This window comes from Phyllobates terribilis, unplaced genomic scaffold (assembly GCF_046119375.1).
Source record: "Phyllobates terribilis strain yellow unplaced genomic scaffold, ASM4611937v1 Scaffold_8__6_contigs__length_399053987, whole genome shotgun sequence".
Taxonomy (NCBI): domain Eukaryota; kingdom Metazoa; phylum Chordata; class Amphibia; order Anura; family Dendrobatidae; genus Phyllobates; species Phyllobates terribilis.
The window spans coordinates 28,846,000-28,861,814 of NW_027362768.1; the positions used below are offsets into that span (position 1 = coordinate 28,846,000).

At 42.1% G+C, this 15,815-nt stretch overlaps 1 protein-coding gene across 2 annotated transcripts in view; it reads right to left on the minus strand.

Moving 5' to 3' along the window:
* Window positions 1-15,815, minus strand: part of STXBP3 (syntaxin binding protein 3) — a 96,802-nt gene that overhangs the window by 13,668 nt on the left and 67,319 nt on the right. For both annotated transcript variants that reach the window (XM_073642911.1, XM_073642912.1), the window contains 4 exons: window positions 13,002-13,082; window positions 12,043-12,181; window positions 10,893-10,999; window positions 3,326-3,418 (listed from right to left, as the gene is read on the minus strand). In XM_073642911.1, coding sequence (XP_073499012.1) covers window positions 3,326-3,418; window positions 10,893-10,999; window positions 12,043-12,181; window positions 13,002-13,082 — 420 coding nt within the window. The remainder of the gene's footprint in view (window positions 1-3,325; window positions 3,419-10,892; window positions 11,000-12,042; window positions 12,182-13,001; window positions 13,083-15,815) is intronic.

A 15,815-nucleotide genomic window follows, 5' to 3' on the forward strand; every position in this document is an offset into this window, starting at 1 on the left:
ATATTATCAAATTCCTCCAATTAGAAATGTAGTACAGTTTTTCTGATTTGCTATTATTATTATTTATTATTATAGCGCCATTTATTCCATGGCGCTTTACATGTAAAAAAGGGGTATAATGCAAGAACAATTACAATAATCTTGAACACAATGTGACAGCGACTGGTACAGGAGGAGCGAGGACCCTGCCCGTGAGGGCTCACAATCTACAAGGCATGGGTGAGGATACAGTATGTGGGGTTAGAGCTGGTCGTGCAGCGGTATGGTGGAGCGGTGGTTACTGCAGGTTGTAGGCTTGTCGGAAGAGGTGGGTCTTCAGGTTCCTTTTGAAGGTTTCCACGGTAGGCGAGAGTCTGATACGTTGGGGTAGAGAGATCCAGAGTAGGGGGGAAGCACGAGAGAAATCTTGTATGCGATTGTGGGAGGAGGAGATAAGAGGGGAGTAGAGAAGGAAATCTTGTGAGGATCGGAGGTTGCGTGCGGGTATGTAATGGGAGACTAGGACTCACAATCTACATTCCCTATCGGTATGTCTTTGGAGTGTGGGAGGAAACCAGAGAACCCGGAGGAAACCCACGCAAACACGGGGAGAACATACAAACTCCTTGCAGATATTGTCCTTGGTGGGATTTGAACCCAGGACCCCAGCGCTGCAAGGCTGCAGTGCTAACCACTGAGCCACCGTGCTGCAACTCCTTGCAGATATTGTCCTTGGTGGGATTTGAACCCAGGACGCCAGCGCTGCAAGGCTGCAGTGCTAACTACTGAGCCACCGTGCTGCCCAAGGAGCGCACAATCACCTAGATGTACTTGTACAACATGATGTGGGAACACCTTCCCAACCATGTCGGGAAGGGGTTTTAACCTCTTTACCCCCGAGGGTGGTTTGCACGTTAATGACCAGGCCAATTTTTACAATACTGACCACTGTCACTTTATGAGGTAATTACTCTGGAACGCTTCAACGGATCCCCCTGATTCTGAGATTGTTTTTTCGTGACATATTGTACTTCATGATTGTGGTAAAATTTCTTCGATATCACTTGCGTTTATTTGTGAAAAAAACGGAAATTTGGCGAAAATTTTGCAATTTTCAAAATTTTAATTTTTATGTCCTTAAATCAGAGAGATATGTCACACAAAATACTTAATAAATAACATTTCCCACATGTCTACTTTACATCAACACAATTTTGGAACCAAATTTTTTTTTGTTAGGGAGCTATAAGGGTTAAAAGTTGACCAGCGATTTCTCATTTTTCCAACAAAATTTACAAAACCATTTTTTTAGGGACCACATCACATTTGAAGTCACTTTGAGGGGTCTTTATGACAGAAAATACCCAAAAGTGACACCATTCTAAAAACTGCACCCCTCAAGGTGCTCAAAACCACATTCATGAACTTTATTAACCCTTCAGGTGCTTCACAGGAATTTTTGGAATGTGGAAGAAAAAAATGAAGATTTAACTTTTTTCACAAAAATGTTACTTTAGACCCAATTTTTTTTTATTTTCGCAGGGGTAACAAGAAAAAAATGGACCCCAAAATTTGTTGTGCAATTTCCCCTGGGCACGCAGATACCCCATATGTGGGGAAAAACCACTGTTTGTGCGCACGCCAGGGCTCGGAAAGGAAGGAGTGCCATTTGACTTTTTGATTGTAAAATTTGCTTGAATAATTAGCGGATGCCATGTTGCGTTATGAGAGCCCCTGATGTGCCTAAACAGTGGAAACTCCCCACAAGTGACCCCATTTTGGAAACTAGACCCCCAAGGCACCTATCTATATGCATAGTGAGCACTTTGATCCCCCAAGTGCTTCACAAATTAATCTGTAAAAATGAAAAAGTATTTTTTTTCCACTTTTTCATTTTTATGAATCAATTTGTGAAGCACCTGGGGGTTCCAAGTGCTCACTATGCATCTAGATAGGTGCCTTGGGTGGTCTAGTTTCCAAAGTGGGGTCACTTGTGGGGGAGCTCCAATGTTTAGGCACACAGGGGCTCTCCAAACGCAACATGGTGACCGCTAACAATTTGAGACGATTTTCCATTCAAATGGAGCACCATCCCTGTGCCATGCAGGCTGTCAGAGCTGGACAGGGAGAAGATAGTTTGGAAATGCACTGCGAATGTCCAAAAAATCTTCCTGCTGTCTGGTGACCCGGATGTTGTCATGACGACATTGGGTCGTCATGGCAACATCCAGGAAGCCGCGGCAGACAGCGCTGGAGGCCGGAAGAGGAAGTGAGAACACCGATCACCTCCCCTTAGCCACCGCAATGCTGCGATCGACTTCGATCGCAGCATTGCGGGGGTTAATGTACCGGGAGCGGTGCGGGACAGCTCCCTGCACATAGCCCCGGGTGTCAGCTGTGACAATCAGCTGACACCCGGCAGCGATCGCGCCCGCACAGCCTGTGTGCGGGCGAAATCGCCAGGGCGTATTAATACGTATCTGGTCCATAAGGCCCAGAGCACAGATACGTACTAATACGCCCTATGTCGTAAAAGGGTTAAAGAGGAATTTTAACTGGATTTTTTTAAACTGAGTACCTCTTCAATAGGCACTGCTCCATTGATTCTGGAGCGGTTTATCTTTTTATTCTGTGTCTCTTTGTTCCAAAGTTATGTCGTCACCCCCCTCCAAATTAAAGATGCTAATTTCCTCTTCGACCAAGTGGGGGCATACCATAGAACTTCTCTGTGGACTTTTGATTTTTCTCCTTTTATGTTTGCCAATCAAAACACTGCCACGCGCACAGAGAAGTTTGGTGATATACGCCCGGTTGGTTAAATGGAAAATTTGCTCCAAGATAACCAAGAAAGTGGGAGGCGGAGGCCTAATTTTGAAACGGAGGGGTAAATAAGAAAAAAAAACAAAACACAACAACATGTTCCATTATCAGTGGAGCAGTACCAATTGCATTAAGTACTCCATTAAAATAAATAAAATTAAAAAACAGTTAAAGCTCCACTTTAAAGACATCTATAAGAACAGGATTTTTGAACCATTTCGTTTAAAAGAGTGTTTTTCAACAGTGTTTCCTCCCCACTACAGTTATCAAACTCCTTGACACATGCCCATCAGTCCAAATCCCCTGATCCTGGAGAACCATGCATAGGGAATATATGATTGTATTCTGTATAAGGAAAATAGTGCACTAACTAAACTGCTGGTCATACACCCTTCACCAACCCCTGGAAAAAGGAGACCTTATACTGTACACGATAATTGTAACTCAACAATCCAAAATACCCATGAAAAGCTCGATGTGTACCACTGACTCATAACTTGACGAATATGACCGCTTTTTCTCTCACCTCAATGATATCTTTTATTATAGGTGTCCATCTCGAGAGTTGAAAGGTTTCTTCCCTTGATCGGTCCCTTCTGGATGGTTTACGTTGTGAAGACTGGAAGAGAAATGCTGGTTTTATACGGCTTTCCCTTGTAAGGAGAAGAAAATCATCATCATATTAGACAAAATACATCTAACAGATCGGTCAAGGGTTACCTCCTCTTCTCTCCACAGATGCAATTTTGTAATCTTAGGTGATTATAGTTTTAATATTTAATATTATAAGGCAAAGTACAGCCTAAGGAGTACCTGTTATTTCAGGTAACTTTTCAGAATAAACTGTCTTGTTTATTGTGATTGGTATGACTTGTATCCTGATTCTTTAATAATCAGTTTTCCCTTCAGCAGGCCATAATTTTTAGTTCTCTCTGAACCAGTTGGAGGAGACTAGCTGCTTTAATGTCTCTTAGGCTATGTGTCCACAATGCAGAAATGCTCCGGATTTTTTCCTGAGCGTTTCTGCATCTCCCTGGCAGTAAAAACGCATGCGGATTGTTCATGCGGATTGTACATGCGGATTGTCCATGCGTTTTTCCTGCCAGGGACAAGCGGAAGTGAAGCGTTCTTCACATGCATTTCCGCATGCGGGTTGACAAGCGCTTTCCAAGCGATTTTAGCATCACTTGGAAAGTGCTTGACAACTTGGTTACACTATATAAATCCATGCAACCGGCATGGATTTATATAGTGTGACCCCAAAGAATGGTTAAAAATAAAAAAATAAATCTATACTTACCTTCCGATGGCCCCCGGAGTCTTGCTTCGCTCTGTCCTGGCTGCGGGCAGATCGCGGTACAATGAAGGACCTGCCGTAACATGACTATGACGTCAGCGCAGGTCCTTCAGTCCACCGCGATCTGCCGGCATGGGAGGACGAGCGCAGTGGGGGCCATCAGAAGGTAAATAGAATATTTATTTTTAATTTTATTCTTTTTTTCACAGGTTCTATGGTACCCGGGTCCGGAGGAGAGTCTCCTGTCCTCCACGGCCGGGTACCATCTGCCCATTGGAACGCATGGAATGCGCATCTACATATGCAGTGATGCGGAATCCATGCGTTCCAATGCAAGTCAATGGCGGCGAAAACGTAGCGCTTACGCAAAATTACTGGACAGCACATGAGGATTATCATTGGGGAACATGGCAGGCCTTCTACCATGCGTTTTTTTAAGCGTTTCCGCAGAGTTTTTCCCGCCGCAGAAACGCTTAAAAAAACACATCGTGGGCACACAGCCTTATACACCGTACAGTGGGAGTCCTGCTTCCTTCTGTGTCTGGCACATATTCAGCAGCAGCACAGAACATTATACAGCAGTAATGAGCTGTGAGGCTGTGAATCCAGCTCTGGGGTGAGATAAATCCCTCAGTAACTGCTTCATCATCTGCCTGTTTAGGTGTCCTCTGCATCTTTTCTCATTCAGCTCTTCACTCCACCTCCCTCACTTCCATAGAGTATAACAGAAGCTATATCATGACACCTCAGTGTGCAAGCAATCCATTATGCTTTAACCAAGGTTTTAAGCTGTTTAAGACTGGATGTTGAGTTCAGGAGGTATGGTGAAGGTGGGTTGGCTTACAAGAGAATTATAGAGAAGTAATACATTGGGATCGTGGGTTTTTAGCTCTTTTTATACACCCTAAAATCTTGTTTGCTTTTGCAGCTGCTGCTTGACACTGAGTACTGCTGCTTAGCTTATTTGTAACCAGAATACCCAAGTCCTTTTCCTGTTCTGTCGTCCAGAGTATATTTCCATCTAATGTATACACACCAATATGATTACTCCGGCTGTGGTGCATTACTCTACATTTATCTGCCATGTGTTTGCCCATGCTGACATCTTATCTAGATCGCTCTGTAATATTATACAGCCTAGCTCAGTTCTTATTATCCTACAAAAAAAAATGTTGTCATCAGCAAAGACTGACACTTTATTAATGACCTTGTGGATGAGATTGAGAGTAAAGGGGTTGTCCAGGCTTGGGGCTAAAGTCTGCAGCCACTATGTGAATGCAGACTTGTCAATTCTTACATCGTGTAAAATAAAACAAGGCAATGCAAAGCTTGAATAATATCAACATAATACAAAATGGTAATGAAAATGTGTTATTCACAACTGCAGACTACAGTAGGCGATATCAGACATGCAACTCCAACTGGAGATATGCGATCAATAGGATAAGCGACCATTAGGAAATGGTGTACATTGTATAGGGTGCTAGTTCCTTTGGAGCCAACTACTGAAGGAGCTTTACAACAAAGGCATGGAGAAATGCTTTAATTAATAGGATTAATTAGGAGTATCTGACTTCCACAAATCACACCGCAGTAAGTACAGAAATAAGTGGCACAATGTTTTGGGTATAACACCCTTCATCAGGTGAGTTAGCAAGGATCACTGCACAAAAGTTAGGGAGATCCAGGGTACGGGATGTGCTTTCCCAAAAGGCAAACCAGATCGCAATCTTATACCCCAATTGCAGTGTAGAATCATCCTTGTACACAGTTCTGTGGCCCAGAATAACAGTGTAAATAACCAGGGATATGATGGTTATAAAATAGTCTATATGTTGGTGGCCATATGCCCAGAGCTTTGTGAGAACATCCTTACAAGTTCACTGCACCCAACCATTAATGTATGAAAGATGGTATCAACAAATAAAAACAGTGGAACATACATTATATTTAACTGACCTGCAATCCCAGAACAGACAGTCTTAAAATGAAGAAAAAGGATTAGTTGAAAGAGATAGGCAAAAACAGAGTAGGAAGCAATAGCAGGCTTTAAAGAAGTTGCCCAGATTTAGGGTGTATGCAGAAGCATTTCTCTTCCATGTGCTCTCCATTGCAAAAAATTATATGGAGCTGAGTATTATCCATTTTTGCAACTATTCACACATTCATTTTTTTAGTCTCTTAATGCAAAATGATGTACATGTATGCGATTCTGGGAATGACAGCATGTGAGAGGACTCTGGAGCCGAGCTCCCTGCACATACGGTAGATGCCAGCTATATCTGTGTCTAACAGCTGAGCGCCTATCGCTGCCGATAACCATTTAAAAGCCACGGTCCATCACTGACAACAAGGTTTAAATGGAACGCACACCGCGGCTTGCACTCGCTGCATCGCATCGGCCCCAGTGACAAGATGGTCAGACACTGATGGGTTACCATTGCAGCCAGGGGCCTGCTGAAAGCCCCTATTGCTGCCATCTTGGTACTCCTATGAAGGTCAGTCTGAGGTTGAACTTCACATGAAACCAAAATTCATATATAGCATAAGCGATTAGATGATCGTAGGTTCAAATCTAAGTCCCTTAAGGGGTACTTTATATTTTGATAGCCTTCTACAGACTCGATATATAATATAAAGTTAATTAACCTGATGACTGGTAAATGCGGTAAATCAGAAAAAAAATCAAAATAGTAGAATTTTGTTTTTCATTCACCACTCCTCCCTAAAAAAATAAATAAATAAAACTGATCAAAACGCCATTATTTACCGCAAAATGGTAAAACATCAGCTCATTACGCAAAAAACAAGCTCTATCACAGCTCAATCGACAGAAGGAAAAAAACGGTGACTTTACTTTTAACACATTTCGAAATTTTTTATCTCTACTTAAATAAAATATATTGTAAGTTTGGTATTGCCATAATCATACTGATGCAAAGAAGCATAATAATTCAGACTCATTTTAACAACATGATGAAAGTTATAAAAACAAAACCCTAAAGATCAGAGGGGGATTGTGTTTTTATTTCTGTTTCATCTCACTTGGAAAAAATGGAAGGAAAGACCAGCAGCATGAAGAAAAAAGGAAGGTGCTTAAGGGGTTAAACAGATCCTAGTGCCCATCCTATTACACTCTGTGCATGACTAGGCCATTTAAAGGGGTTGTGCCACCATAAAGAATACTTTTAATCAAGCAGAAAAGGTGCAAATAAATGGTTTTATAACTTAGTTCTTAAAAATCATGCTTCATTCAATACCAAGCTTTTATCTTCTGAAGTATGCTCCCTGGCGCACCCTGGCGTTATTCCATTCCGGTCTCACAGTGGCTGATCAGCTGGCCGAGTTTGTGCAGTTCCTGTCATCACCTCCAGTGAGCACAAAGTATTCTCGCACAAGACACACAGCACAGGGAGCATACTGCTGAGGAAGGTGTCAGTGAGTCTTCCTCCCTCCCCCTCTGGGTGAGATCATCTGCTCCACAGACAGGCGCTTCCCGCTCACACACACAGCTCTGTGAGGCTATGTGCACACGGTGCATTTTTTCCATGTGGAAATGGGCCAAAAACGCTAGGTAATCCGTGTGCTAGCTAATGCAATGACAATCCTGATGTGCTGTGCACATGATGAGGAATTCTCCCGTCAGGATTTTCATTGCATTTAAATCTGCAGCATGTCAATTCTTTGTGCATTTTGCAGCGTTTTTTCACCCATTGACTTCAATTGAGTCAGTCAAATCCGCAGCAAAAACACAGGTATAAATATATATTTGTGGATTTGCTGCAGATGTTTGCTTCATATTTCACGGACTCAATTCAAGTCAATGAGTCAAAAATGTACAAAGAATTGCAGACGGGAGACTACTCCTCCCATCAGCCTACGGCTGCTCCTGCTGATAATAGTGAGAGCAGGCGCGGCTGAGGGAAGAAGTAGTCTCCTCAGCTGGCGCCTGTGCACAGTGTAAAAAAAAAAAAGAAAAAGTTAAAATAAATAAATAGATATTAAAATAAAAATAACAAAAAAAACACTTTATACTCACCTGTCCGCTGTAATCCCAATGTTCCACAGCGATCAGATCAACCGGCAGCACTCTATACACTGACAGGAGTGCGATCGCTCCCGGTAGTGTATAGCGCTGAGTTGCCGGGACTGAGGTCACTTGAGTAGATCAGCTGAGAGCTCCAGTAACCTCACTTACGGCACCGTTGCTGCGTAAGAATTTTCTCACGCAACGCTCATGCAGTAAGTGAGGTCACTGGAGCTCTCAGCTGATGAACTCAAGTGACCTCAGTCCCGGCAACTCAGCGCTATACACTGACAGGAGTGATTACACTCCTGTCAATGTATACAGTGCTGTCCTCTACAACAGTCACCTCAGTGATTGCTGGTGTGACTGCTGTAGAAGTGACCCAGATTGTCATGGGACACTGGATTATGTCATCACGGCGGACAGGTGAGGGAAATGGTTGTTTTTTATTTTTGGTTTCTTACAGGTGACAATGGCTTCAAATGTAATGGGAGTTGGGTGAGTATACAGTGTTTTTTATTTTTAAATAAATGATTAAAACCTTAAGTAATTTTATTTAAAATAAAAGACTTTATTCTGGCCGTGTCTTTATTTCAAAATCTTTACTATGGGGTCAGTAATGGGGGCGTCTTATAGACGCCTTCCATTACTAACCTGGACTTCATGTCAGCTGCAAATACAAGGCTGACATGAACCCCAACCCTATTACCCCTCTTGCCACCGCACCAAGGCAAGAGGGAAGAGCGGAGGCTAAGCGCCAGAATTGGCGTATCTTATGGATGCACCAGTTCTAGGGCCGCTGAGGGCTCATATTATCTGCCCCTTGAAGGGGCCAAGATCTATGGCCCCTTCTCTGGCTATTAATATCAGCCAACAGCTGTCTACATAGCCTTTGCTGGTTAGATTTTACAGGGGGACCCTACATCAATTTTTTTCTGGGGTCCCCTGTAATCTACCCAGTAAAGGCTAAGCAAACAGCTGTGGGCTATTATTAATAGCCAGGGAACTTTTTTGGCTAATGGCCCTTTCCCCGGCTACTAATATCAACCCCCAGTGGTTGGCTTTCCCTCTATTTCTGAAAATGACGCGGGAGCCCAGGCCATTTTTTAAAATTTTAGGCTATGTGCCCACGATCCGGACGTAGCAGCATGTGGATTTACCGCATTCAATATATTCTAGTGGTCAAATTTGTGTTGCGGACACTAGCGACTCTGCAAGTAAATTTGACATGCTGCGGTCCTTAAAGACGTGCCGCATGTCAGTGTCTGCGGGTGATCCGCAGCCTCAAATGGATGCATAGTGGACATGGGATTTCTAGAAATCTCATCCACTATGCTGTAACATCTGGCCGCTGAAGGTTTGACGCTGCATAAACCCGCAGTGTCAAACCTGCAGTATTTCCTGATCATGGGCACATACTCAAACTCACCCGTAGCATGTCAATTTCTGTAGATTTTGATTGACTGAAATGTCATTCTATGCGGTGGATCCACATGTACTGATAAAACAAGTGCGGCATTAGAACACAGCGTTTTGGAAGCAGCGAAAATATGCTGCGTCCAAAGCACTGCTAGTTGATCGCGGAGATTTAGCGGCTAACCAAACAGCTGTGAGCTGTTATTAATAGCCAGGGAACATGTTGGCATAATTTCCCCTTCCTAGACTAGAAATAGAAGCTCTCAGCTGCCCCACAAATTACACGAATGGGAATTAGGGTTAATGGGATTAGGGTTTATGGGATTAGGTGTCCCTGACACCAAGCCCTTTGTTTAGTGATGAAGAGGTATCATCCAGACACCCTCATTACTAAACAAACCTGAAAGTAAAGAGTATAACACTGAGTGTAAAACACTTTATTTGAAATACAACAGACACATTAAACATTTAAATTAACCAATATACTCACCCCAGATCCGACAGCAATTCAAGGGTTAAAGCGATGTTCCATGTGTCATTTTTCAAATATCTTTATTTAGGTCCAAAAAGCATTCATTGCTGTAAATGCATCAAAATGTGTTTTTGCTGCCAAGAGATGCAGAAACCTTGCAGAAATTTCTGCAATCAAATCCTGAAAGTGCGCACATACCCTGAAGCAGAACGATCTCACCCAGAGGTCAGGGGGTAGGGGGAGGCTGACATGCTTCCATGCTTTCAGGAATCGGCTCCCTGCGCTGTCAAACCTGTGAGGGAGAATATGTTGTGCACACTGGGGGTGGTGAGTTGGGGAGAGTCAAACCTCTTATGATGACAAGGAACTGCGCAAACTCAGCCAGCTGATTGCCACTGGGAGGATGGAATGGAGTAAAGCCAGGGAGCATACTTCAGAAGATAAAAGCTCGGTATTTATTGAATGGAGAATAATTTTTAATAAATGTAAATTACAAAACCATTTATTTCCACCTTTTCTGCTTGGTTAAATGTACTCTTTATGGTGGCACAACCCCTTTAAGTGTATGAGGCCCCATTAAAAACAGATGGCACATGAAACAAGTTGGCTTCCATCAATTCGTTTTTCGGATGCACAGATAGAGATGGTCATTTAACTGTGGCATATGAGGCTTCATCTCTGAATTACTGGCATTACTAATCATGTGGGAGTTACATTAGTTCATGGAAGACAAATAGGTTGCTCGACTAATATAAGGACAGATACAAAGAGTACAGCTGTCATTACCGAGCACAAGCTGCAGCTTTGGATGTCATCTGCTGTTATTCTCTATTGAGTAACAAAGCAGAGTAGTTATTGGAGTTACCACACTAATCTCTTACCTTGGGGACTATTGGCACTCCAATATATTTCCAGTTTTTCAGTACATCGCCATCGCTCTCAATCTTGGCATGTTGAATGAGTCGGTCTAAGTTCTCCTGAGTTGTTCCTTTAGATGGAGAAAAAATTTAGTAAACAAAAGAACAAAACCCCCCCCACACTCCCAAAAAAAGACAAATGAAACATGGGATATTTTACTTAATACCGGATTTAAAGCCTCATAAAAACAATAAAATAACTGCAGTGACTTGGATCACCAGGTGTCCCAGACATAAATATTGTATGGTATATATTATTGTAGATAAAATGTCTCATTCTGCAACTCACATGGAGTTTTATAGAGACCTGACAGAATGTACAGAGAGTGCGGAGGCCAAGTGTCTAAACAAGGGTCACAGTTCTCCAAATAAGGGTCCGTTTACATACATTGATTGGTGGCATCAAGCAACTGCAGATTGGCAAACCTCTTTACCAATTGGCAGTCATTTAATAGCCTGTTTACAAAGGCAGATGGCATTAAACACTGTGCCCTGAGCCATCAGTAATATATCGCTCAGTGAACATAGGCAGCCATGGTTCTCAGCGAAGAGACCTGTTTACACAGAACGATGCACCGCTGAGAACTGTGATGTTTTGCCCTGTGCAATAGATCATTTCAGCTGATGAATGGGCATTTTGCTTGCTCATCTTGTGGTCATCAGCCTGTTTACACTGGAAGATATCGTGAAAAGAGTGTTCTCAAGAACATGCATTCACAAATATCTGTCAGTGTAAATGCAGCTTTAGTTTGGTCCCAGAAGTGGCCGCTGCATTTGTGCCGTATCTTGTGGATATGCAATGAATGACTGAGATTGGGATATCCCTTCGCATTCTAATTTACACCTATGCATTACAGCAGTACATCCAATGTCTTCACATCTGTGTGACCCTTACAAACTGGACAGCTGAGCTACCTTTAGTAATGTCAAAGACAGCGCTTGTATCAGTGGGAGTCTATGAACCCGAAACCCACCAACCAATAAAGCAAAGACCCTGCCGCTGCAGTGTGGTGTCCTGGGCCTCCCTCTGAGCTTTAGCTTTGCCTTTTCTGAATCTCTGAGCTACTTATGACAGACAGATCACATTCATTGAGTGACCCACACTTTCACTTACCATTTTCTACAAAGATGTACAGAAGAATGGCCCTGATTTTATCATAATTGTCCAAGTCCTTATTTAGCAATACTGGCAGCAGGACACGCATGTGTTCCCTCACCTTCTGCCCGTCTACATCTGTCCCCAGTGCAAGATCCTAAAAATATAGTTCCAGCATGAATTCGCAGCATACTATAAACCAGCACACAATACTTATAGGAGACAATACAGCAAAGAACAACCAATTCAAGTAATCTAGTTTTGCATTACTTCATCATAAGCAGACAGATTTCCACCTTTACTAAGCAACGTTGATGGGAGCAAGTGTGAGTGCACCGGCTAGGACTGCCAGAGAGTGACAGCAGCATCTAAATGGTTAAGAGCAACAATTGAAGCTCAGCTGTAGCCATTGCTTTTAGAGATGGATGCTGGCTATGTAGCACACCCGGCATATATAGCATCAACACTTGGAGACCACAACGCAAGACATACAGTTATGCCCATACACATATTGGGGTTAAAGCACATAAAAAAAAGGGTCCTGCATCACCACATTTTGAGAGTTATAACCTTTTTTTTGCAGCGACAGCACTTTTTTTTTTATTTTTTTTTAATAAACTTTACTAGATTTAAAATGTATTATTTTTATTTATTTGTAGTGCAATATCATGACATACTCTTGTACTGCAATGTATTATTCTGAGGCAGGGCCTAAAGAGCACATTGCAATGGATTGAGGTGTCTGTTACACTTCCGGCTGCAATGTCAAATAGTCAGAAAGATGGCACCACGAGAAATAGTGTTTTTGTGGTAGACATTCTAAGTGTTGCGGCATGTTGTCGTCAGCTGTAGATTACATCTCAGGCATATCTACATTCCTCTCATTTTACACCCTTAAATGTACAGTGCAGTGTAAGGTGTTAGGTAAGCTGCACATGTGATTCGGTCAGCATCACATACACTAACGTTTTGCTTACTTGTTCAACTTTGCAAAGCTTCTCCAAGTTTCCTCTGAACTTCTTCATACAATCCTCTGCAAGACTAAGATGTAATGCTTGCTGGAAAACAAAACAAAATGAAAAAAGGGCACAGTCCAAGTCATCTACTAACAATTACTACTTCTGAAATCAGCAGCAAAATACTTGAGAATGCTTCAGTACAGAACTGTTTTCTAAAACACAGACAGTATTGATAAATCTGTCCCATTCCAATTCCTAGACGGTGCAAACTTCGGGCCCGATTCAGCGAAGCATTTACACCAAAATTCTGGTGTAAAAAGCTTTGAAAAGTCGCAAAATGTGGGTGCAACGTCAAGTTTTGCGACTTTTGGTGTTGAAATGGGTAGAGCTGGGGCAGGACGAGGGCACAGCTACCACAGCAAGTCAAATTCATGACTAGTGGAGGCGTTCACTAAGCCACAAATCTTACGCCAGCTGGGGCTGGAGTAAGATTTGTGGTGAGGCGCACACATAGGTGTACACCGCTTGTCTGACGCTTCTGATTCATAAAGAAGTATCTGACTCCAGCACGCCCCCTTCATCAACACCAGCATGAAGATAGGTATTTATAGCATAAACTATACCAGAATTCTGATGCAAATGCAATATTACAGTCATATGAAAAAGTTTGGGCACCCCTATTAATCTTAAGCTTAATGTTTTATAAAAATTGGTGTTTTTGCAACAGCTATTTCAGTTTGATATATGTAATAACTGTAGGACACAGTAATGTTTCTGCCTTGAAATGAGGTTTATTGTACTAACAGATAATGTGCAATCTGCATTCAAACAAAATTTGACAGGTGCATAAGTATGGGCACCCTTATCATTTTCTTGTTTTAAATACTCCTACCTACTTTTTACTGACTTAAAAGCACTTTTTTTGGTTTTGTAACCTCATTGAGCTTTGAACTTCATAGCCAGGTGTATGCAATCATGAGAAAAGCTACTTAAAGTGGCCACTTGCAAGTTGTTCTCCTGTTTGAATCTCCTCTGAAGAGTGGCATCATGGGCTCCTCAAAACAACTGTCAAATGATCTGAAAACAAAGATTATTCAACATAGTTGTTCAGGGGAAGGATACAAAAAGCTGTCTCAGAGTTTTAACCTGTCAGTTTCCACTGTGAGGAACATAGTAAGGAAATGGAAGAACACATGGACAGTTCTTGTTAAGGCCAGAAGTGGCAGGCCAAGAAAAACATCAGAAAGGCAGAGAAGAAGAATGGTGAGATCAGTCAAGGACAATCCTCAGACCACCTCCAGAGAGCTGCAGCATCAACTTGCTGCAGATGGTGTCACTGTGCATCAGTCAACTATACAACGCACTTTGCACAAGGAGAAGCTGTATGGGAGAGTGATGCGAAAGAAGCCGTTTCTGCAAGCACGCCACAAACAGAGTCGGCTGAGGTATGCAAAAGCACATTTGGAGAAGCCAATTTCTTTTTGGAAGAAGGTCCTGTGGACTGATGAAACCAAGATTGAGTTGTTTGGTCATACAAAAAGGCGTTATATGCATGGCGGCAAAAAAACACAGCATTCCAAGAAAAACACTTGCTACCCACAGTAAAATTTGGTGGAGGTTCCATCATGCTTTGGGGCTGTGTGGCCAATGCCGGCACCGGGAATCTTGTTAAAGTTGAGGGACGCATGGATTCCACTCAGTATCAGCAGATTCTTGACAATAATGTTCAAGAATCAGTGACAAAGTTGAAGTTATGCAGGGGATGGATCTTTCAGCAAGACAATGATCAAAAACACCGCTCCAAATCTACTCAGGCATTCATGCAGAGGAACAATTACAATGTTCTGGAATGGCCATCCCAGTCCCCAGTCCTGAATATCATTGAACATCTGTGGGATCATTTGAAGAGGGCTGTCCATGCTCGGCGACCATCAAACTTAACTGAACTGGAATTGTTATGTAAAGAGGAATGGTCAAAAATACCTTCATCCAGGATCCAGGAACTCATTAAAAGCTACAGGAAGCGACTACAGGCTGTTATTTTTGCAAAAGGAGGATCTACTAAATATTAATGTCACTTTTCTGGTGAGGTGCCCATACTTATGCACCTGTCAAATGTTGTTTGAATGCAGATTGCACATTTTCTGTTAGTACAATAAACCTCATTTCAAGGCAGAAACATTACTGTGTCCAACAGTTATTACATATATCAAACTGAAATAGCTGTTGCAAAAACACCAATTTTTATAAAACATTAAGCTTAAGATTAATAGGGGTGCCCAAACTTTTTCATATAACTGTATGTCTAAAAGTATCAGCTATATCATGCTACCAGGTTTTAGCTGCCCTATCGGAGATCAGCATAATATAGGAAAGGAGACACTGATTCTAGCGATGTATTACTTACTGGGCTCCTTGTTATACTGTACATTTTATACAGGTGCATCTCACAAAATTAGAATATCATCAAAAAGTTAATTTATTTCAGTTCTTCAATACAAAAAGTGAAACTCATATATTATATAGCGTCATTACAAACAGAGTGATCTATTTCAAGTGTTTATTTCTGTTAATGTTGATGATTATGGCTTACAGCCAATGAAAACACAAAAGTCATTATCTCAGTAAATTAGAATACTTTATAACAACAGCCTGAAAAATGTTTTTTAAAATCAGAAATGTTGGCCTACTGAAATGTATGTTCAGTAAATGCTCTCAATACTTGGTCGAGGTTCCTTCTGCATCAATTACTGCATCAATGCAGCGTGGCATGGAGGCGATCAGCCTGTGGCACTGCTGAGGTGTTATGGAAGCCCAGGTTGCTTTGATAGC